Here is a 24,521-nt window from a genome sequence, read left to right on the forward strand (position 1 = left end):
GTTCAATTGATACATTTATGAAGATTTTCTAATGAAAGAGAGTGATCATAATTGATCTCTTGGATGAGGAAGTAAAAATCTAGAGTGAGAGAGAATAAAAGGTAACATGATTAATTGAGAGTCAAAAGATGAAAGCAGTATAATACATTCGATTCATCTCCTCCTCCGAGCACGCATATTAGGGAATTCAAATAATTCAGACGTATGGCTGCCAGTGTTTTTCATTGATGCCATGTTATTAAACAATTTCACTTTTTTCTTTTTCAAAAAACAAAGGAAAATGATATCTCCTGATAAAGATTTCCTATTTCAAGTTCTAAGCACTAATACCGTGGACCGTGTGCCTTTCGACATGAACTATATGGCCAAAATTTCGACAGACAAATCATATCTTAATCTTGGACGAGAAATGATTTCACTAATATCAGCAATTGTAGCATGAAATAAACTATAAACTTCAGAAGAATATTTTTTATTATTCCACCAATTATGTATAGCTTTGAAACCAATACTCGGATGAGATAGCATGATAAATTTAGAGTCTCTCTTTACCACAGCATGAACATTTTATATCACTTGCAAAATAAGATAGATTCAATTTATGATGTCAAATTAGAAATGCAGGGTCAGAAGCACCCGAGCAGCAAAACATAAGAACCAGGCACACTGTATTTAGGGATTTATATAGAATATAACACAGTTAAGTTTAACAATTATCACCATCCTCAACCAAGTTTTTTAATACAGATAAACATAAGAAACGTGTGGATACTGCCCTCTTAAAACAGGGTACAACTCAAATTTCACTCTGCATACCATCCTAGGTCTTCAAGGGTTACAGATGGACCCAATAAGAATTTTAGGATGATATGCGATGAACATATCCTAAAACTACAAAGGTCAGCTTCGATAAATTCAAACTAGATGCTATGTAAAATATGAAGAAAACTCCTGTTGCTAATTGGTTAGGTTATGCTCCTTGAAAGCTGCATGAAAACAGAGTACCTAGATACTAGAGACCGCCCTGAAGAAGCTATGTTTGTCCAGTCTGTTGTGTATCATTGCTCGTATGCTGGTCATTCCTTCCAGCCCTGGAATCTTCTTGTCCATGAACTTCCCCGAGCCTCTCCTGTAATAGCAACCGAATTTGTATTAGAAAACCACTTTATACAAGCACAGTTTCTTGTTTCTGAGGTGACTAATGAATTTGAGCTGTCTCAAAGCCGTTCAAAAATTATCTGCAATTAGCATTAAAGATTTTAATCCCTTCCAGGACCTTCATCGGGATCCCCCCAAGTGTCATTTGTAAAAGGTGCTCATCATCATCAACCAACAGCCTACATGCACTCAAGTCGAAATGAAAGGTTTTGGAAATTTTTCATGGAGAAGTTTTCCCAAGAAGTCCAGTTAATTTGCCACTTAATTCTGTCCACTCACTCAAACAACTTGTATGTTTATTTTCTGACATGTGAAATTAAAGTGCTCAGATCCAATAATTCATGAATCATAGCTATGGTTGTAAAGCCTCTTTCAGGGACCCCACCTTGCAATGCGTTAAACTTCATTATATGTCACATACAGGATATTTAGATGATGACTGGTTGAGATAGAAGACACCAGAATTCAACAAATCAAATCAAAGATTAAAAGCCGTTTGGGAACACGGTGCAAACCGCGTTCCCAAAAAATTCAAATTTTTTTTTTTTGCTAAAAATGATTTTTTTTTTTTTTTATTTTATGTTTTGAATCATTTTGATACGCTGATATCAAAAATAATTTTTAAAAAATAAAAAACATTATTTTAATATATTTCAGAACGAAAAACATTTTAAAAAGCAACTGCAACCACACACCTAAGAAGGCTATAAAAACATCACCTTGAGAGAGGCATTCTCTGCAAGAAGTTGCTCATACTCGCTCTTGATCCGATTTACTTCTGATCTAAGATTGGCATTTTCTTCTTTTAAAACTTCAGCACGTTGGGCCAGGTCATCACATTCAGCCTGACTCAAAAGCATGCATGCAACCCAATGAATTGATATAGGAGCACGTAGCTTGACATCCCCAATGAATTGATATTAAGGAACACTTCGATACCTGTTTACGCAACCTGGACCGGCGAGCAGATTCTCTGTTTGACTGCTTCCTTCTCTGTCTCTTAAGCTCTCTTTCATCCTACACCCATAAAAACAAGAGGAGAGCACGCATTATAGATGTGTAACAGTTGAACATACAAAAGTATGACAGCAACTTCTGGCTCCTAACAAAATAATCCATGTCGTTCCACTTAGGTCTGATTCAGATCTCTAACAAAGATTAGAAAGAATTAGTTTTACACTTAATCCAATAACCATGTATGGCAACTGATAATTCAAACCTCACCTCAAAAGCTGTGAACTTGAAATGAAAGACCAAGGTTCCATTTGGTATGACTTTTGCAGATTGATTCAAGTTACTTTTTAACTTTTGACTCATAGAAAAGTCATAAATATATTTGGTTAAAAAATAACTTTTGACTTGGATCAAAATCTTGAGTTAATAAAAAAAAATTAAAACTTATAGATTCAAACTCATACTACATCTTTTCTTCAAAAAAGTTGCCTTGAGTCATTTTTACCAAACATACTTCTAACTTATAGTCGTTTTAACTTATTTTTGCCATAAGTTATTTAACAAGAAACAACTCGTGAATTATGACTCAAAATCCAAAGTCAGTTTCCATAAGTCATGTCTAACAGAATCTAAATTCATTCCATTTGAGACAACTCAATTGGAGAGCATAAACAACATTTAAAAACACAGACGATAAAAACTGAATTTCTTCCTAGAAGAACATCTAGAATATCACTATCAAATATAGCAATAGACCTTGACATTAGATAAGAAAAATCCAAAAAATCCAATTTTTCCATGGAAACTCCCTTGAAATACTATGATCTGTCATGGTATAAGAGTTAATTTAGAACGCTGAATGAATGAGCATGGCAAAAGCATGATTTCACTAAGGTATGGCCTCAGAAAAGCAGTGGGAGCAGCATTTTTAGATGATTTTATTTCACTGCGTGGCCTGTTCAATTAATCTCAGGTTTTAAGCGTTGAGAATCTGGAGAGCCATCTATGCCAGTGAATTTTGCTTCTCCTATTCTGAGAGTATCTACATTACAGATTTTCCAATATAATTAGAGTCTCAAACAGCAAGGAGTTAGTTGACTCTACAGTAAATAAGTATAAGGCCACGTGAATGCATTGGCATTGGCAGGTGCATCAAAACAAAACTCATGTAGGTAGGTGCAAAATATGGAAACAAAGTATTTCCATCAATTGAAACCAACAATTTAAAGACTAAAATTAACCTGTAACCAATGCTGCGATTGAACACCATCCCGTGATCCAGCAGTAACAAGCCCTCCAGCAACTGGAGTAGAAGGAACCTTCCCACGAATTGCAGGAACACTAGAAGCAGCAGGGGCTCCCCAATAGTCCATTCCAATATTTAAGTTGGTTGTGGGTCCAGGTATAACTCCTGGGGCACTGGCAGCAGATATTGGCAAGACACCCATTGTTTGATTCATGATTGTAGATGCACCCTGTCCTCCATTCTGAGCAGCATGTGCAGAACCACCATTCTGAGATGTTTCTGTTGCAATAAAGTTCTTTATCAATAAACATGCAACACTCAGTATGATGACTTCACTAAGGATAATATGATCATAATCAAACCTTCCAGAGAATCTTGTCTGCCACCTGACTTCATTTGTGAGTCCTACAAAAGTAAAGGAAAATGAAGCATGTGAATATGCTATTACAAGATGCATACAGATAAAGAAAAGGTGCCCCGAATCCATAAGCAACCAAGTCCATTTGATGATGAATGACAAGTATAAAAACCTTATTAACTTTATTTGGGATAAGCAGCATGTAATGATGACAGGAATAGAAAATTTTATTTAGGATAAATGGATTTGGAACAAGCCTATATTTTAAGAAAACTTTATGAAGCTTTTCTTGATATATTGAGACAAATTCATACTTGCTGCTAAAAAACAATGTCTTCAACTACCCCTGTCATACAACAGTCCTAGTGAGTGACTAAACATTCACAAGTCTAAGGACATAGCATTCTGTTTTTTTTATTCTTTCTTTCTTTCCTTTGGGCATCTTGTAGTTAGCATTTCATATACCTATATTGCAATCAAGTTTCATTGCACAAAACACTAATTGAGAAAAGTTCATTTGTTTGTGGAATAACAAGGATGCAAAGCAACCAGAACAAGATTACTCATGTAAGTGATTTTCAACGTGTCAATTCAAAGGTCATAAGTGCAGCATGCGAAAACAAAATGTCTAATAATGGCTTCTATACAGATTAACTGTCCCCATAACATTTAACACCAGTAATAAATATTCCTAGAGACATGTGATCATGAACCAGATATATGTATTCCTACATGAGTGAGGAAAAGGTAGCAGGAAATGGCAATCAACATTCTATAATTGACCCTATTATGATCACAAATTCCATGCTCAAAATAAAACCACTGTTATTAGTGGCAATATTGCTCCACAGTTACTTGAGGAGCAAAACTCTGTATTACATCAAAGCATTTAATATGCCACACAGACAGCCCAAAGAACTTTCTTGTCCAATCATCCAGGTAATGCTAAAGAATTAAGATGGCGCATAAGTTTGATTAACCACAAATTCTACATTTAAGTGGCTGATGCAAAAAAGAATGGCGCCAAGCATGCCAATCGATCATGTGAGGCATTTAATAAAACTAAGATAAACAAATGATCTTAATGCACTTACACTCTGAGAATCCGCATCACTTCCTTCACTTGTGCCTTCACTTCCACTCTCAGCACTACATATCAAGATTAATTCCAATGTCAGATTGTTAGGAAAATGTCATGGCAACAATAATAAGTAAATGCAGTGTGGAGACCAAAGCGACACCCTTTCTACAATTAGTTATGAATAAGGTCATGGCGGTCACAAAAAATCTGAGACACATTATCCTGCCCTGCTATTTTCCTTCCATCTAACAAAACAAATCATCAATAAATGGTGAGCTCGGACCACAAAGCAGAGCTCAATGACATTTGGAGCCCAAAAAACACTAGGTAAATTCATCTATCAACATACGTCACAGCCATGCATGTTACATACGTCCATCATTACCTTTTCGAATAAGCTCCATTAGCAGATGCTCCTGTTGTTCTCCCATGCTCATTATTCTTCCCAGTAATCATGTTTAAACTGCCCAAGCTTCCTTTGGACCTTTTAATAGGTAATTTTTCCTTGGCATCAGATGGTCTTCCTTCGGCTTCCATGCTGCCAGGAGTCGTTCCCTAAATCAGACATTCAAACAAACAAGTTAAATTTATGTTGACAAGCAGAAAAAGAGATGCCTTGTCGTTTGCAATTATTCCAGAAGAAACTTAGTAAAGGAAACTCACAGAAACCTCGGCGATACCATTTGGAGAAGGCATTGCAAAAGGACTAAAAGGATAAGAACCCTACATGGATTTCGAATAAGATTAACTTTTGCTGGATTTGATGGTGTCAATTTGAGAGCAAAAATCTTAAGCATGATGAAAACAAATTACCGGGGGAATGGACGGATGAGCATATACACCGTGAGGATACATTGCAACATATGGATGTGGTGGGGTACCATAGGGAGGCATAATGTGCTGCAATTTAAAATTGACATGGGAACTGTGACAATTTTCAATCAAAAGGTGAAATTACAGAAGATGAAGGAGGATGTTTAAATTTCCTGAGGGATATAACTATACTTGAAAAGATGCAAATGAAATTAACATGTAAACTATCTAAAGCTTCATGTAATTTGACGATTAATATCTTTATGTGACCCAAAGACAATCTATAACATCTTTTGGCTACAGGTATAGAAAGCACCGGCTAAATAATGGCACTTCAATGAACTATAAAGCATGCTGCCTATGAGCTGCATCTAATCATTAACGCAACTAATTTTGGATTGTTTTAGCCAGGCTAGAAATCAAATTTCAAGCTGGCGTTCAAATCAAAATGGAGCTGCAAGAAGGCCAGCTAAAGGTCCTGGAAGTGAAGCAGCCATGATTCCCAGATGCTTTCATGATTGCCAAAGAAACCCATAAGAAAAGTAGTTTTTTTCTGCTAGAAGCACAGTTAGTATGACAAAAGAATCATGCAGATCTCTGAAGCAAATTGTCTGACCAATATGTTATATTTCAATTATTAAAAAAGGAAAACAAACCACATTGACTATGCTACTTCACAAGACCAGTCAGACGAGCAGTCTCAAGGTTGTCAAAACAGACAAGGACAAAACAGGCATTCATGTGACCTGTAAACTCATTTATCTTTCAAATGGTCAGATGCCTGACACAATTGAGTCCATTTCGAGGCTAAGATAATTAGAAGTTAATTGCACTTTTTTCTTGCAACACCCAAATTTAGTGCCTCTATAGTTTTACATTAGGTTTTAATAACAACTAATGAATACAGGATAAGGTAAATACAAAATCATTGGTACCTGAACCCCCCACATATATGGGTGAGCTTGGGGACTCGATGCCAAGAACCCTGGAGGAGGTATATGAGAATAGGCCTGTCAAAGAAACAACCAATCTGTATAATAAGCCTGATAAAGTATGAAACCAGAATTATCTTTGAAAAAGAAACCAAGAAAAGGTCTTCCTTAATAGAACCTGAAACCCAGACCAGTCTGGATTTACAGTGGCAGCACCGGCAGTTGAAGGCTGTTCCTGAGGAGCATAAAAATATCACATTTTTTCAGCAACAGAGTGAAAAACATATGAGAATAGTTTATTCTATGACAAAAAACAAAGTATTCAAAAAACACGCAAGTAGACCTGTGTAGAAGCAGTAGATGGTGTCTTGGCCTCCTTCTCCTTTCCTGTTTTATCCATATCACTGCTAACCATTATTATATATAACCTTCCAACAATTCCTCACACCATCCTACAATATAACAGCCATCATTCTCATCATTACAAACCCATGAATTGACTCCAACTACAATTTACAGTCAAATTACTGAAGGAAGAAAAAGAATCATATATATCATATTTGTGCCTCCATATAAGTTCTAATTTCAAGGCTAATAAAAATTCCCAAAAAACAAGGCCAAAGCAGAAGCTGCAGAAGCGCATATCCAATACAGCAAAGCTTCAAACTTTCAATAGATTCTAACTTCTCCGTGATAGTTATCATCATATCCAAAACTATTTGCGGAGACTATAATTCATTTTGAGAAACCCTAGATTATGAATTAATCATTTATTGAAATAGTTAAAAATGAGACATAAACCGTATGAATTAACCAAATCCCAAAAAATGAAAAGAAATTCAGGTAATGGCAATCTGTAAATAGAAACTGATCAGTCAAAACCCTAAAAGAAAAGAAAAAGAAAAGGCAGCCTTGTAATTCAGCTTAATCATGCAAATTAACGGCTAAAATTAACAGAAACCATGCAAATACAATCAGGCGATTTAATTACCGCTTGTTGAAATCCTCGAAATCGAGCTAAGAATCGAAACTTGATCCACAGAAACTAATAACCCAAAAATAAAATACACATGAGCTGGTTTCAGTTAAGGACAGAGATGTTAATTTGAGAATGATTAGGGCAAAGATTGGGAAAGGGAATTATTTGTTCGAATTTTCAATACAAATGAATAAATTCGTGGGACTTTCAGAGAGAGAAGGATTAGAAAATTAGGGTTCAATTCTGGGTATTTTTCGGGTGGAGGTGCTGGGGGTTCAGGAACCGGACGCTGTGGGCCGTCGTCCTATAGTCGCTGGTTTCAGTAGAAAAAAACACATGGAATTATTTTTATTATTATTTTTAACTCTATGTAGAAAAAAATCTCTTTTTAGTTTTTAGTAGTAATAATAATCAGTGACTAATAAAATGGAGATCATGTGGTGGTGGTTGGTTGGTCCAGCCGATGTATGATTGGGATAGACGGTTATTGATGGGTTTTTGCGTTCATTGGATGAATTTGATTGTTTGTTTCCAAAAAAAAAATTAAAAAAATATTTTTTAAAAAATTTTAAAATTTTATTTCAAACATTAAAAAAATTTAAAAACACAAAAAAAAAATTAATTAAAAAAATTCATATTTTTATAAAAACTTTGTACTGCTCAAAAACAAATAAAATCTATGGGTATTTCTCGAAAAACATTTATGATATTTTAAAGAAAAACTAAATATAAGTAGTAAAAATAAAATGATAACTTATCATAAAATTATTTTTATTTATATTTTTTATTAAATGAACATGGATTATAATTAATAAAATATCATTATTTACTTTTTAAACACTTTACTTTTCTAACTCTCTTAATTTAAATTCTTTTTTAATGGTACGAAAACTAGTTTTTTCACTGTAAAATTCGTCACAAATTTTATTTTTTTTATCATTGGCTCAGGTTGGAAAATAATAGGAATTTGTTTTCCAATTAATTTAAACTTGAGAATTGCGTGGATGAATTTAAATAAGCTCAATCACACGTTACTCAAGTGATATTATTAGGTCTTTAATTTTAAAAGAAATCTTGAATTCAAATCTTGCAGGGGGGGAAATAGTTCAAATGTTATTCGTTTACCAACTAAATATAGATTAACCTGAGATATATTTTTCCAAAACATGACTGAACCAGTTCATTGGTGTTTTTTTTTTTTTTTCCTTCTCTTGTCAAAATAGAATTTGATTTATTGAAACTAGAGATGAATTTAATTTATTTGATCCTTTTTTTTTAATCTAGGGTATTCGAGTTGATTTACGTGCATTTTGATTAATTTCTAAAGACCCTAAAATTGACGACCATGTAAGCTTCCAATAGACCTGAGATTTGTAACATTCAAACTGGTAATATCTGAAGAACAAACCTAGAGTCTGATCAGTTGAGCTACACCCATCAAAGTTTTACTTAATCTTTTATATTATATGTGTGTACAATTTTTTTTGATCAATTTTTTAAATTAACTTTATGTATGATTGATTAAAAAAGATTATTCTTGTGAGAGTTTTAGGATTTATAATATTTTTACTGGTGTGTTTCAAAAAAAAAAAAACTCCATGCATATATTTATGGAAAAATCAAATTATAATGAAAATAAATGTTTAGCCTCATTTGAGTTTTTATACACAAAATATCAACTTTTCATTATATTTTATGAGCTCACAGAACGTAAATCAATGGTTCATTGTTAATAGTTTTAAATGCTTTTTATCTGCTTTTATAGTAAAAACTTTAAGGGTTTTATATGTAATGAGTTTATCCATTGTTTGGTTGTTTGTTAGACTTGGAACATAGATGATGAAATAGGGACTTGTATCCATATAATGCTTTAAATGGTGTGGTCCCAGTAAAAAAGTGATGGTTAGTGTTATACTTCATCTTAGTTAATGCAATCCACTTAGATCAATTTTGTGAATAATCATCTATAAAACAGAATGAATTAATATCTAGGGTTTTATTGATTATTTTAGTTTGCTTATTAGTTTATGGGTGATGTGCTGAAGACATTTTAAGTTTGACTCCTTAGATTGAGAGCAACTCTTGCAAGAAATTACTAGTGAAGGTTGAATTTCTATCTATAAAAATGTTATTAGGTAGCTTATGCAGCTTTAAGATGTTGTTTGCAAAAATTTAAGCCACCTTCATTGTTGTATAAGGATAAGACGTTGCTAAAAGGTGTGAATATTTGGACATTCAATCAACAACCATAAAAATCAGTGAAAATCTATTAGATATAAGAAGGCTTTCAATAAAATCCAGATAAATAGATAACTAAGGCCAATCAAGAATTGGCAATGGTTATAGAAGGCCTAATTGTCTTATGTTCTTCCCTTTAAATCTCTGGTAAATGTCAGACCTCTTGGTGTAATCTTTTACTTTAGACATTATACCAACTCAAAAGAAATCTCTCATGGCTCTTTGTAGAGTTTTCTCAAACCTTAAATACCCCTATAGCCCTTTTGTAAAGTTTTTTCAAACCCTAAATACCCCCTATAGAATTGTCATAAAGTTAGTTAAAAATCTAGGGCTTAAGGGAACATTTTTTACTGATAAAAATCATATCTTTATAGAGTAAAACACCCCATTTGAACTGATATCTTAGTGAACTCAGTGAGTCTCCCTCCAACAGTTTTATAATATCTTATACTTCCTAATCATTAGCATAGCTTTCCTTCAAGTCTTCTACTTGTCTCATCATAAGAGAAATGATGCCCATAGCTCCCCTTCATCAAAATCTTTAGGTTTTCTAAAAAGAGTATCTGCCACCAAATTTTCTTTGCAAAACTTGTATTCTATAATAAAGTCATATCCTAAAAGTTTAGAAATCCATTTTTGTTGTGCTAAATATCTCATTTTCTATTATAAAAGGAATTTTGAGCTTTGTTGTTTACTTTTTATTTTTAAAAATTGACCAATAAGGTAAGACTTTTATTTTTGGACTGGTAAAACGATTGCTAGAAACTACTTCTCATAAGTGGAAAATAATAAATCCTTACCTTTGCTAAAATAAGTTACGAGCTTACCTTTCTACATCAAAATAACCCTAACCTAATTTCTTGCAACAATATATTATATCATAAATTTTTTTTATGACATCTAGTAAGGATAGGACAAGAGGATTGGTCATTACTTTAAGTTTATTAAAGGCAATTTATAATACATCATTTCATTCATGGGCTTTTTTTTGAAGTAAATTAGTAAGCAACACAATAATGTCTCAATACCTATAAATAAACCTCTTATAGTATCATATTAAACAACAACAAAAAAAACCTTAAGGCCTTAATATTTTTTGGCCTTGAACATTTAACCATGCCATCTACCTTATTAGGATCTACCTTAACCTCTTCTCTTGAAACTATATGGCCAAATGCTCCACTTCTTCACTTGTAAACTTACATTTGGACCTTTTGAAAAATAATTTATGTTGGGCTAATAATTTCAATACAATCCTTAAATACCTTAAATTATCTTTTAGGTTCTTACTATAGATTAGTATATCATTAAAAAAAATATTAAAATGAACTTATGAAGATAGAGCTTAAATACAACTTTTATTCATAATTTATGTGCATTTCTTTTTATTTCTCATTGTTAGATCAATTGTTAAATAACTCTTCATTGTATGATGTCATCACATTTTTTTTTTAATTCCTTGGCTTCTTATTTGTCCTCTCTGCAACCCTCAATTAAAGTTTTTAGGGTTCATTACATCTTTCTTTTCCATTATCATCACTTATATTATTTTTGTTGAAACCATAATTGATGAAGTCTTTTTTTACTTATTATTCCTTTTTATCTTAAAAATAAGGCATTAAATATTTCAAAATTCATTTCAATTTCTTATTGTTATTCTAAACATAGTATTAAAATTAAAATGTCGTTCCAATTTCTTAATTTTTATTCTAATTTTTCTATTTTTATTCCAAAACTTTCATTCATGATAACTAAATAACATTTCAATGATGATACTGGTTCAAAAATTCACTCATTAATTATAACCACAATAAAAAAAAAAAAAAAAAAAAAAAAAAAAAAACACCACTTAATATGTGTTTAGAAAAACAAAACAAAAAACACATGTCCATGCTCGAAGAGAAATGTATGTTGATCATACTACAAGGGAGGAGAGTTATTGTGCTCATACAGTAGCTAAATTAAGATTATAACAAGGAACAACTATAGAGATATGGAATGTGCCACCTGGTCTTGGAATACTGCTTCAAGCAAATGTTGGCGTTGTTTTTATAAGAGGTTTGTTTTATGAAACTAGCAATTATGAGGGTGAAGGCTTGATGGTGTACAAAAAAAAATAAAAAAGAAAAAGAAAAAGAATCTCATATGTTTAGGCCAGACCCAAATAGCTAACAATCTTAGTTGTAAATGGCTAGGAATTCTCTAGCCACCATAACTCTTAACAGCTAGGGATTTCTATATACATGGACCATGCATTTTTCTCCTAAAATATGCACCAGCTCTCTCCCCTATATGTGCTCACGCGCACAAAAAAAAAAGAACAAATATGTTTACTTAGGATATGTGAAACACAAGAAACATACGCACCTTCTGGCCATTTTGGCCGGCCTAAACAGCTAGCCCTTTTTATCTCGTTTATCCTCCATTTTATTTTATCATTTTCTCCCATCACCAAGGTAGGTTATCTCTACAAGACACATACCTCAATATTATTTTTTGATTCCAAGGCATGTACCACCCACCTCGCACAACACACCACTATAACTAGCCAATGGTTTTTTTTTCCTATCCAAAAAGTATTGGATAACATTGTCAAACACTATTTTCTCATTTAATGAATTGTTAGCTCTACAACTAATAGTAAACACCAAATCATCCAACAATGACATGCTAGTTTTCTCTACTCTTCACCAGGTAAGTCGTCTTGGCCAAGTCTATAAATTCCTCAGGACATCATTAGGCAAAAGAAAAAGGTGGGAAGAGATAAATATTTGTTTAGACTTATAACTCTAAACATAAGTTCATACAGGTTCATGCTACTTTATTGCTTCGTATAGTCTATCTTTCACACACATACTCTTTTTTTATTATATTTATTAACTTAAACATTGAAAGGTACCTTATTCTGACACTGGCCCAGAACACAATCATAAAAAGCTTAGTTCTTGTCTGAAGTTTTCACAACTTCATCAAGGCTTATTTCCTAGTATCTACAATTTTATGTTTAAATTTTGTTCATCTTTAATAGGAAAATGTTAAACAGATATGGATTATTAATAAGTAAACTATAGAATAGTAAATGAGTGATAAATAAGTATTAGATGTTCGAAGATCGAATATTAGATAGCCACTTAATTGATCGAGTTTGAGTATTTTGGTGAATAAAGACACTTAAACAAGATTTACATCAAACTTGATTGAATTTGAATCTATTAACATCACATCAATCCAAATACTCATCAAATATCAAAACTGTGTGGAACCTAAATTTTTTTTTCTTCCTGATATTTTATGTATATAAACTTTCATCGTAGTTTTGACTTTATATTTTATACAAGATCAAGTAAATGATAAGATTCTGTCTTTAAACTTAAACATTGGCTCTACTAATTTCAGTTTTTAATTGAAACTGAATGTATTTTATATATAAAAAAATAAACTCAAAAAAGTCAATCAAACATTTTTTTTATATAAAAAAATGATATCGAATGCACTTTAACTTTTCACTTTGTTAGGTTTTATTGTGTTGAAGTTAAAAGAATAGAGAGGAAAGAGAAAGAATTCAAACTTAAATAGATGCTTTACCCTTGCATGATATCATTCGTGGTAATATCTTTATTTAAATATTTTAAAAATAAAATATAAAACTTATTGTGTTAGGTAATATAAGGATGTTTGTTATTTTATAAACACATAAATCATAACTAGATGTATAAGTAATTTTTTTTTACCTTGTGCCACTTCAACCTATAATTTAGATGCTTAAAACAAGTACACATCCCTTATATCTCGATCTTTTTCTTTGTATATTTGGACTTTCTAAGATCAAATTTTAATTATGCAGAAATAACTCAATCTTTTCCCCCTTTACTCACTCTAATATTTGACATGTGATGAAATTGTTATAAAAATATACATGAATAAAGAAAGGGGCTAAGAGCCCTTTATATGGTTGTCTAAGTTACTCAATTTATCAAATAGTCATGTATGTGTGTGTGTGTGTGTGTGTGTGTATCTTTATATAAGATAAATTTATCATCCTTATTCATCTTGAGCACTGAGATATATTAACTTAATGATATATGACTTTAGTTAATGAAGTACATGACTTTTGTTATTGAACATTTTAAACTCATGAACCAAGACCAATAAATTTATTAACTTAATGTGGTCATGAATGACATATTTTGCAACATTATCCCACTCGATTGAATGATAATATTAAGTTCATTCATGGATTAATTTATACATGTCGATAAGAAAAAAAAATAACATTTAACTAAGCAAACCATTAAAATGGATCATGATGGTTTTGCATAAATTATGTGACATAATTTCTCATATATATCACAATACTAATACTTATTAAGATAAGTTTTTAATAAGGAAGACTATAAACTATGCATCATGTTCATATTATAAATAATAACACTAATATTTCAAAGCATTACATCTTCTTCATCGTCAAATATTATGCACTAAGAGATAAAAAAAAAAGAAACAATTAGTCATATTAGTTAAACATAACTAGAAATCATTAATCAAACCTATAGACTTTACAAGCTCATGATACAATCTAGATATTAGTGCTTTAGTTAATGGGTTTGCAATCATCACCTTAGTAACTCTATCATATCTTTTAATAATCAAAGTTGTCTTTAGAATACATACCAATTCTTTATCAAAACCTTGGAATTATTTCTTGATTGATGCCAAGTATGCATATGCCTTATCATGTATAGGAATTGACTTACAAAGATTCTTAACAATTTTGATGTTCATAATCATTAATCTATTGGAAAGTTCACAATTCTCGTAAGGCTTTTTTTCTTAAGGTGAACTTATGTCAGTCGACTTTATTGGTTCATCCATGCAAAGATATAAGTCTAAATTTAAACACCCTAAAGTAATGAGTATATGTTCATTCCAATATGAAAAATTAGAACCTTTTAACTCTAAAATATTTGACATATGGTCCAAAAAGAAAGTTAAAGTAGTTGCTTAGTAAAACCTTAAAGTGACACTAACATATATTTTATTAAGCAATCCATTGCATCATCATATCCATTCTTTAAGATATTAATTCGCTATGTCATACTTTAATGTCATGAACGAGATGTTAAACACTTTTAAGTGTTAAACAACTTACTTATTATGCTCATGGGCTTGTAACATCACAAACTTGTTAAAATAGAGATGTTAATACCTTTGTATCAACATTTCAATTTTGACTACAAGTATAAAAATATAAATACCTTTTGGACAATTTATACTTTTACAATCATAACCTCTAAAAAAAATATCTAATCAATTGTACTTCAATGTCATATGAATAGGTTGGTTTAGTGATTATCAATTTAACCATAAAAAAATCATAATAGTTTATTATGACATGTATGTAAAATATACATAATATTATCATGTGTTAGATAATACGAGGATCTTTATTATTTTATGAACACATAAATCATAACTTTATAAATATAAGTAATTTTCATACTTTGCACCATTTTAACCAATATGCTTATCATAAATACCTATTCCTTCTACTTTGATTTCTTTCTTCGTATCTGTTGACTTTCCAAGATCAATGTTCAATTATATATAAACAACTTGATCTTCTCTTTTTTACTCACTTTAATATTTGACATGAATGATGAAATTGTTATAAAAAAAATATATGATTGGATAGGGATAATTATCTAAATGAATCATAAATGTGTACATAATCATTTATCTCTCTTTAAGATAGATATAGGCTATTAATTTATCTTAAACCATATGATACATTAACTTCATGATATATTAATATTTATGGGACATGATATTTGTAAATGTATCTAATATATTTAGGAAAATCAAATATCAGTTCTTAAAGATACATGACTTGTGTGACAATTATAATGTATCAATTCATAAAGATACATGAATTTTGTCAATGAATATTTAAAGCTCATTAACCAAGACCACTAAATTATTAACTTAATATGGTTATGAATACCATATTTTTATAGCATATTGCTCTACTCGATTCAAAACTCTACTCATATTGAACTCGAGATTTATGTGTAATATATGTATATATTTGTTTCTATGAAGTTGGTAAAAAATATATTCTTGCTATTAATTATATATAATGAATTTAAAGAAATTAATTTTTTTAGAATGAAGAAACCCAATATCCCATCTCTCTTTCTTAGTCGCACCACAACACATAACACTACTTGACCACAGCGCCACTCAGTCCACTCTAGCAGACCAACAACACTAATTGACCACAGTAGTCAACACACCACTCTAACCCTACATCATCTCTCTTTGTTTTTTCCTTTTCCAAAGTCCACATCCAATTTGTCATTAACCCATGCTTTTTGTAAATATCAAGCACTAACAATATTTATTTCCTTGAAATCCAACACCATTCTTGATATCCTAAACCTCTCAACACCATTATTTCAATGGGTTGGGTTGCTTCTCTTGGGCTCAAGTCGTGCCAATGTTTTCTTGTTTGGTAATGCAAGGCAAAACAAAGATCTCACCATTGTTACAATGATTTCGTTGCTTAAGGAATATGTTTTTTTACTAAAAATATTTTTTTTCCTGTTGGGTATTATGCTATCCACTTGTAATCGGTGAGAAAATCACTCCACATTATAAATTATACTAGCCATTTAACCCATGTTTTGTTATGAGTTATAATTTTTTTTCAAAAAAATTTCAGGTATGTAGGCTGCTTCAAAGTGTTTTTTTACAAGAAAAATTCAAAGTGTAAATTGAAAAGCCTATACAATCATCGAACTAAATAAAATCAATAATCATTTATGTAAAAAAAAAGTCGCTAACAATAACCAAGAAACAAATTGCAAAAATGAAACATTCAACTGATTGTGTTTACTAAACTTATTTATTTAAATTAATAAAAGATAAATCCACCCTAAAAAACTCATGACGTAAATAATAAATACAAATAAACCTAATTGAATAAATCCACACCATAAAAAAAAATTATGCAAGGTCGAACATATCAACAAAATCTAAGGAATAAACACTTGCTGATATGATGAAAATCTATAAAAACATATTAAAAAAAGGCTCGAGCGAACTTGGCAACCAACCTAGATCAACAAACCAAACACATGATCTAGGACATAAAATTGGGATGACCCCGTAAATATAAAACCAAAAACAAATACTAGAAAAAAATATTTGAAAAAAAATGCCTTAAAAAAACCACAATTTTCTTGGGTTAATTTTTTAGATCTATGACCTGGATTATGAGATCGGGGTGGCCCCATTAAAGGAAAACTTGAAAAAAAACCCAAGAAGCAAGATTTTTAATCAAATAAATATTGAATGATGAAATTGTGAAAACAATCAATAAAAAATAACAATGCAAATCAAAACAAATAGCAATTAAAAGAGTTAAGACTAAATTTGACAGAAAATTAAATGAAATTAAATGTTTAAGGGTGGAATTGAAAAAAAAAAACTAAATAAGAAAATGATTAAAAAAATAGTAATTAAAAGAGTTAGGATCAAATTTAACATAAAAATTAAATGAAATTAATGATTATTGATGGGATTGAAAAAAAAAAAAAACTCAACCAAGAAAATGATTCAAAACAAAAAACAATAGCAATTAAAAAAATGAGAACTGAATTTGATAAAATATTAACAAAATCAAATCATTAGGGATGAAATCAAAAATAAAATTCAACTAGAAATAATCAATGTAAATAAAACAATTGCAATTAAGAAAAGAATGACTGAATTAAAAGATAAAAGAAATTAAAGGGTTGATATATTTTTAAGAATGGCCAACATGCGTCACCAAGGGAGGAAAAGGACATCGAGATAAATCCAATAATGCGGCAGAATCACGATTCAAACCACCGGAGCCAATTGCACGCGCTGCCTGAAGGCGGTAAAACGGTTGGCACGTGCGAGGCACATAACAACAACTTTTTCTCTCTTTTTTTTATTTATACAAAAGAAAAAAATGTCCCTAGTGCTAAACAATAATAACAAAAAAACCATTATGAAATTACAATCAAGCCTCTGAAACCAAGGTTAAAAAAATTGAATGGCAAGGGTAATGGAGTAATCACATTATTCATTAATTTGTAAAAAAAACAAAAATACCCCTAGGACTAAACAACAATAAATAAATAAATAAATCATTATGAAATTACAATCAAGCCTCTAAAGTCAAGGCTAACAAATTTTAATGATACTGGTAATGGAGTAATTCAACCATTCATTTAAAAATTAAAATTACTATAAGACCTCTAGATCAAATATTCTTATTATTAACTTTTTAAAGGCAATATGATAATTGTACTGTTATAAAAATTAAATAGATATTGTTTCCTCCAAACAAAAAAAGAACGATAAATTTACCATGTGCAAATATTATTTTAGCTTTCAAGCAAAGCCTTATAAATAAAAGGTTGAAGGGTAAAGTGATAATTTCGCATGTGGATTGGATTACAGTGAAATGCCCATGTGGTTTTTTTTTAGTTAATATTAACAGATCCATGCCCATTTATAAGCTCCCGTTTGGAAGTGCAGCTTGCTAAAATTCAATTTTTTATGTTTAAAATTATATTTTTATGTTTTTGGATTGTTTTGATGAGTAGATGTTGAAAATAAATTTTAAAAAATTAAAAATTATATTATTTTGATGCATTTTCAAACAAAAAATACTTTAAAAAATTAATCACAATCACATTCTCAAACACCCTCTAAATTATATATATATATATATATATATATATATATATATATATATATATATATTGACATAGGAGTATTTTATGTGTTAAATACTGAAAATGTTTAATATACAAATATCATAGTGTGATATTGATAAAACTACAGGGGCTAAATTTATAGTTTATCCTTTCCTTTTTCCCAATTTCCGTACTTTACTAAAATAACCTCTTCGTGCTGGTTCTAAAGGCTGCAGCTTTGCTCAATTAAAATCCATCCTCTCGGCCCTCACTATAAATTCTGTCATCAATTTCATACCTTTCCACAACCAAGCATAAACATGGGTCACGAAGACGATCCGTACTCTCTCTCTCTCTCCCCCTCCCTCAATTCTTTAAATTCATTATCTTTTCGATCAATCTATCTAAAAATTTAGTTTTTTTTTCAATTGCTTTCTTTTGCGTTTCGCTGACCGATTCCCAATCGAGAAAATTACGATTTTTGGTATTCTATTGACCGATGCTTTCTTGTCAGGTATCGTGATGAGGACGGAGAACCGTTAATGGACTACGACGAAATGCAATCAGATGGCGGAGGACAATCACCGGAACCACACCAGAATGATATCTTAGACGAATTAGAGGATGATATTGACAATTGGGAGAGAGAGAGGTCACAAACTCCGGTATACGATACGGATAAAGTAGGAAAACCTAGAAAAAGATTGGTTAAAAAAGGCGGCGATTCAGGGAGAGAGAGTGGTAGCAGTAGTTATGTGCCGCCGGCGTTTGTTGATGACGACGAGGAGGATTACGGGGGGTTTGAGAGGGAAGGATCGGTTGGAGATGGGAACCATACCAAGAAATTTGCGAAGGACAAGGAGAGGAAGAAGTTCAGTAAAGGGGAAAAGAAGTTTGGAGGGAAAGGAGGAAGTGAATCGAAATTGGGGCTGAAAAAAGGAGTGCCGACGAAGTTGGTGTCTGGAAAGGATGACGGAGAAGTTAAAGAGATGTGGGATACTATTGCTGGTGGCGATTCCGAGGTTCTTTTTTTTTTTTTTTTATCTGAATTGAGTTTCTTTTTTCTAAGGCTTTTTTTTCTTTGATGCTTTGATGTGTTTAGTTTTGAATTGATTGTGTTGGATTGTTTATGTTTGTCTATGTGATTGATTGAGATTTCTGATTAATTGACTCGAAGAAGAGATCGAGTGATTTTGGTGACAGTTTGCGGAGCTAAAGTTTTCCGGGTTATATAGCCTTCATGTTGCTGATTTCGTGGTTGCTAATTATTTTTTTTTGTTGTCGGTATGTTAATTGCTTGAATCAGCATTCTATAGGACATTGCTATTCTGATTTATAGCACAAATGTTTGTTGGGATGGGATTAGCATTGGGTTTGTCTTTTGAGTTTATATGGGCAAGTAATTGGTTGATATCTGATTACTAGTACTAGGTGGCTAAATCTGTTTAAATGGTCGGCACCTTCCTTTATCGACCTCTAGGGTACAATTTCTATCACAGTTTGATGTTGATGTAGTTGTTTACTTGATTCTACATCGTCTTTTTTCACGACAATATATTAGTAATCTAGCAAGTTTTGCTATAGTTCTTACTAATTTTTGTTATATGCTAGTCTCTCAAGGTTCAATTATGTAGTTAATTAACATTAAAAGTCTGATTCGTGCTGCATGACTATTGTTGAGTCTATGATATAGAATAAATCCTGTTTTATTAACTTGTTTTAAGTGTTGGGTCTTTCCTTAGTAACTACTATGTTTTTTGGTTTGTTATTGAATATATTTCAATTTCCTTTGGAATAGGATGATCAAGAAGGTGCTAGGACTGTAGATGATGACAACTTCATAGATGACAGTGGTGTGGATCCTGCTTATGGGTATGGAATTGACAATGAACCGCGCTCTCCTACCGATGCTCCTCAGGTTAAAAGTCCAGCTCTTTTCCTGACTCTCACTTGTAATTGTAGGCCACCATAGACTGTTTTATTGATGAGGCTCCTGGCTTGTTCAGTATTTTTTTTACGCACTATTGCTTTGAATTGGTGTTTGGAGACTTTGCTTGTCTTGTTGCATAGTTCCATAATTGATGTTGCACTATTAATCGACTTTCATCTCTATAATAATATCTATGTTTGCTGGTTGACATGCTGTATATGGAGCTTCCTAGCTTTTATGTTATTGGGTTTATTATTCCATTTCTTTCCAGGCAGAGGAAGGTGAAGAGGATGATGAAATCAAGGATATGTTCAAGATGGGTAAGAAAAGGAAGAAGAATGAGAAAAGTCCTGCAGAAATTGCACTATTAGTTGAGAATGTCATGGCTGAGCTTGAGGTCACTGCTGAAGAAGATGCAGACCTTAATAGACAGGGGAAGCCTGCTGTTAATAAACTCAAGAAGTTACCTCTTCTTACCGAGGTTCTCTCAAAGTAAGCTGGCTTTACACAATCTTGTTTTTGTTCCCTTGGAATTTACAGTTAATTTATTGTTGTCTCCTGGTGCAGGAAGCAGCTCCAACAAGAGTTCATAGATCATGGAGTACTAACATTGTTAAAAAATTGGCTAGAACCCCTTCCAGATGGAAGTTTACCCAATATAAATATCCGTGCTGCAATTTTGAAGATTTTGACTGATGTATGCTGGGGTTTTCCATCATCCTCCCCCATTTAGTACTTCTTGTTGTTTCTGAACAAACTTCGTGTGGAGCCTGAAACATTTTTTTTCTCATGCAGTTTCCAATTGATCTGGAGCAGTATGATAGAAGAGAACAATTGAAAAAAAGTGGTCTTGGAAAGGTTAGGGATCTCCTTATGTGATGGTAACGAACTTGCTGTTTCTATTGGAACTGAACCAAACTCAAGACTGATTTAATACTCTGGCAGGTTATTATGTTTTTATCAAAATCTGATGAGGAAACCACATCCAACAGAAAACTTGCTAAGGACTTGGTTGATAAATGGGTAATGCAATCTCTTTTCATCTCATGATTTTTATTTGTTTAATAACTGCCACGTCTCCTTAATATTTTTTTAGTGCAAAACCTAGGGCATGCATTTACTAGAAAATCATATTAGACTGGCACTCATGGATAGTTTCACTCCTTTTAGGGTTCATTCATTGGTGATCTCTTTTCCTTTTTGTTTGAAATGCCTCTTTTCTTTTATATTTAATTGACTTGTCATGTGTTGATCTCGAGTATATACTAAAATTAAACCAAACTTGAATATTTTTCCTTATTGGTATTATTTTTCAGTAAAAAATATCTTTTTCATTAATTGAAAAATATGTGCACAAAGAAGATTTGTATCTGAAGTAATGACATTTTCTTGCATTTCTGCAATTAATAAATATAGAGTCGGCCGATATTTAATAAGAGTACAAGGTTTGAGGACATGAGAAATGTTGAAGATGATCGGACCTTCAGAAGGCCAACGGTGAGAAGGTATTTCTCTTTTCACACACTGCCAACTTTTATTACTGTTGGATGTCTGTATATGTGCATGAGTTTCATGTGTCTATGCCTAAAAAATTTTCTTGCGGTAAATTTGTTTGAATCTCAGGCCATCAAATAATTCTGCTGGAATGGCATCTAGGGATGGAGATCTTGATTTGGATATTTCACGGTAAGATGTGACAGAAGATCACTCCTTGCATGTTTGCTGATGATTACTTGAACAACATCTTGTGCCTGTTTGCTTCTATGATTTTTTTCTGAGCACTATTTTTCTCAATTCTAATCTTCAATTTACATCAATAAAAAATTCAGGGAACGGAAGTCTAGTCAGTCATCAGACAGACAGCATGCATCCAGACCAGAAGCAACACCATTGGATTTTGTGGTGCGTCCCCAATCTAAGATTGATCCTGAAGAAGTTAGGGCCCGTGCTAAACAAGTAGTTCAAGATCAGCGTCGTCTCAAGGTTGGTTTTTCCATTCCAATACGTGAAAGTGAGCAAATAATTGAATCATTTAGAGGTAACAGAAAGTGCTGTGTTGAGTAAAAGGTTAAAATGAGTGGTAGCATGATTACTCACATGGCATGACCTCAATGTCTTATGGTCCACCATTGAGTTGGAACTATTCATGGGACAAGATTGTCTCAATTTGAGCTAAGTTTTTGCGTGTTACTTGGATCCTTATCTAACAGGGTGCTTTGGAGCCATCCTTTAGAATGTCATTGCCCTCTTATATTGGTGAGGGTTTTCAATTTCAAATGGTCTCTCCTGCAGTATTGTCAGAGACAAATTTGATAGATTCTTATTACTCTCGATTCTTTCCCCTTTCAATAGTTAGCCAAAGCTCATGGTTCTAAATATATATGCTCCTAAAAACATTGACCACAATCTAGATCAACTAAAATGCTCGCTTCCAATTCATATGGTTTATTTTTTGTACTTATTGATGAATGGCTGGTTGAGGTTTGCTTTTGACTCTCCTTTGCATCATGGTTCTCTATAATGTTTACTTCCTTAAAAAGGAGACTCCTCGGAAAGGTCAATCGATGGTTCGATGTTCTTTTGAGTTTGCAGTATGCACCCATGCTTGTGTTTCAAAGATACCGAGATCTCCAAATTTACTGTTTCTAAACTTAAATGTCAATTGTTACTGGCAGATGAATAAAAAGTTGCAGCAGCTAAAGGGACCGAAAAAGAAGCAATTGCAAGCTACGAAGCTTAGCGTGGAAGGTCGCGGTATGCTCAAATATCTGTGATATTGCCGGTTTCTGGACTCCATTGGCAAGAACGAACATTATATAAGAAAAATAACGTGTATTGTTATTGCATGGGGCATGGGCTGGTCGTTGGCTGGAAGTAACCGGCCTACAAGTGAAGGGCCATCTGGTTCTTATGCTTCAACCGGTGACATTGTTCGGGAAAATGTAAGCCCATTTCAACCTGATATTAGATTCCTTAAGATCTGTTAAATTAAGCCTACCCCGAATTGACGTGTTAGAAGCTTAATGGTTTAAGCTAAAAACATCAGTGCAAGTTGTTAAATGTGAAGAACAAAAATATTCTCATTTGTGAAGGACTTTTCATTGATGATGTTGTCCTTCGGTCAATATGTACTTTTTGCCTTATGGATTTGATTTACAAGACAAGCATTTGTCTACCGAGCCCAGTAAGCAACGGATGTGTTACTTTGATCGAGCAAATTTGTCAACAACATTGGTGCATGTATGCATGCATGCTTGAAGCTCTTGTTGCAAACTCGTTAATGTTGCTTTGTTGCGGGGACTTTACCTTAATCTGAATTTTTTATAATTTATTTCAGAAAACTATTCAAAATTTTCATTTTTCAAAGGGCAAATTACTTTCAAGTATTCTATAATTTGGTTATTTTTTAAAATATTACACTTTGTAACCTTGAAATGTTTTAACGCTTTTGTTTGATTCTTCTCTTTATAATTGCAATAAAAATTAATATCAAATGTAAGAACTTTAGTTTGAGATGTCATATATTGGTCCAATTTTCCATACTACGATGAATTAAAAAAATAATTAAATTGGAAAAATTAAAAAAAAATAATTGAAAAAATCAAACCATGAAAAAAAATTGATTAAATCGATTTAAATTTTAAAAAACCGACCAGCTTGTTTTTTATTTTATAAGTCTAAAACTGAAAAAAAACTAAATCGAACCAAATCGATCCAAACCGGAAAAAACCGAGCAAAACCAGAAAAAACCGAACTAAAACGGAAAAACCAAGCTAAACTAAGCTAGAACCGAGCTAAACTGAAAAAACCTGAACCAAACCAGGTTAAACCGGTTTTTTTTTTTTTTTCTAAAAACCAAACTGAAATGAAATCGGTCAGTTTGAATCGGTTTTGGTTTTTTTTAAAAAAAATAACTTCGGTTTGATTATTTTTTTTATATATAAAAACCGAATCAAACAAAAAATAATCACCTCTATGTTATATAATGAAAATACATGAATAGAATTAACCAAAAATATTTTTCTATTTATTAATCCTTCTTATCTGTCAAACATATGAAAATACCAAGCTAAACAGGTAAAAAGATAAGGAAAAATTTA

At 32.0% G+C, this 24,521-nt stretch overlaps 2 protein-coding genes across 2 annotated transcripts; one reads left to right on the plus strand and one right to left on the minus strand.

Moving 5' to 3' along the window:
• Positions 1 to 645: 645 nt before the first annotated feature.
• Positions 646 to 7,875, minus strand: LOC118028688 (bZIP transcription factor 16). The gene is made up of 13 exons (XM_035032376.2): positions 7,534 to 7,875; positions 6,886 to 6,994; positions 6,721 to 6,777; positions 6,546 to 6,620; positions 5,611 to 5,697; positions 5,461 to 5,520; positions 5,183 to 5,352; positions 4,811 to 4,865; positions 3,721 to 3,763; positions 3,354 to 3,637; positions 2,098 to 2,175; positions 1,878 to 2,003; positions 646 to 1,129 (listed from the first exon to the last, which is right to left on the minus strand). The coding sequence occupies exons 2-13, from the start codon at positions 6,955 to 6,957 to the stop codon at positions 1,034 to 1,036; spliced, it is 1,203 nt and encodes a 400-aa protein (XP_034888267.1). The 5' UTR covers positions 6,958 to 6,994; positions 7,534 to 7,875; the 3' UTR covers positions 646 to 1,033.
• Positions 7,876 to 18,690: 10,815 nt separating this feature from the next.
• Positions 18,691 to 23,596, plus strand: LOC118028687 (protein IWS1 homolog 1). Its single transcript, XM_035032375.2, has 11 exons — positions 18,691 to 18,831; positions 19,006 to 19,513; positions 20,290 to 20,409; positions 20,693 to 20,913; positions 20,989 to 21,118; positions 21,217 to 21,279; positions 21,367 to 21,444; positions 21,838 to 21,926; positions 22,045 to 22,107; positions 22,251 to 22,404; positions 23,097 to 23,596. Exons 1-11 carry the CDS (start codon positions 18,812 to 18,814, stop codon positions 23,193 to 23,195), a joined length of 1,545 nt encoding a protein of 514 aa, XP_034888266.1. The 5' UTR covers positions 18,691 to 18,811; the 3' UTR covers positions 23,196 to 23,596.
• Positions 23,597 to 24,521: the final 925 nt, after the last annotated feature.

Source organism: Populus alba, chromosome 3 (assembly GCF_005239225.2).
Source record: "Populus alba chromosome 3, ASM523922v2, whole genome shotgun sequence".
Taxonomy (NCBI): Eukaryota; Viridiplantae; Streptophyta; class Magnoliopsida; order Malpighiales; family Salicaceae; genus Populus; species Populus alba.

Excerpts from the sequence above, each read along its gene's own strand:
- LOC118028687 (XM_035032375.2), top strand. The coding sequence starts at position 18,812 with ATGGGTCACGAAGACGATCC. Across the intron at positions 20,914-20,988 it reads CTTACCGAGGTTCTCTCAAA|GAAGCAGCTCCAACAAGAGT; the intron begins GTAAGCTGGCTT and ends CTCCTGGTGCAG. Across the intron at positions 21,445-21,837 it reads AGGACTTGGTTGATAAATGG|AGTCGGCCGATATTTAATAA; the intron begins GTAATGCAATCT and ends TAATAAATATAG.
- LOC118028688 (XM_035032376.2), bottom strand. The coding sequence starts at position 6,957 with ATGGTTAGCAGTGATATGGATAAAACAGGAAAGGAGAAGGAGGCCAAG. Across the intron at positions 5,698-6,545 it reads CATATATGTGGGGGGTTCAG|CACATTATGCCTCCCTATGG; the intron begins GTACCAATGATT and ends TTTAAATTGCAG. Across the intron at positions 4,866-5,182 it reads AATGGAGCTTATTCGAAAAG|TGCTGAGAGTGGAAGTGAAG; the intron begins GTAATGATGGAC and ends CTTGATATGTAG.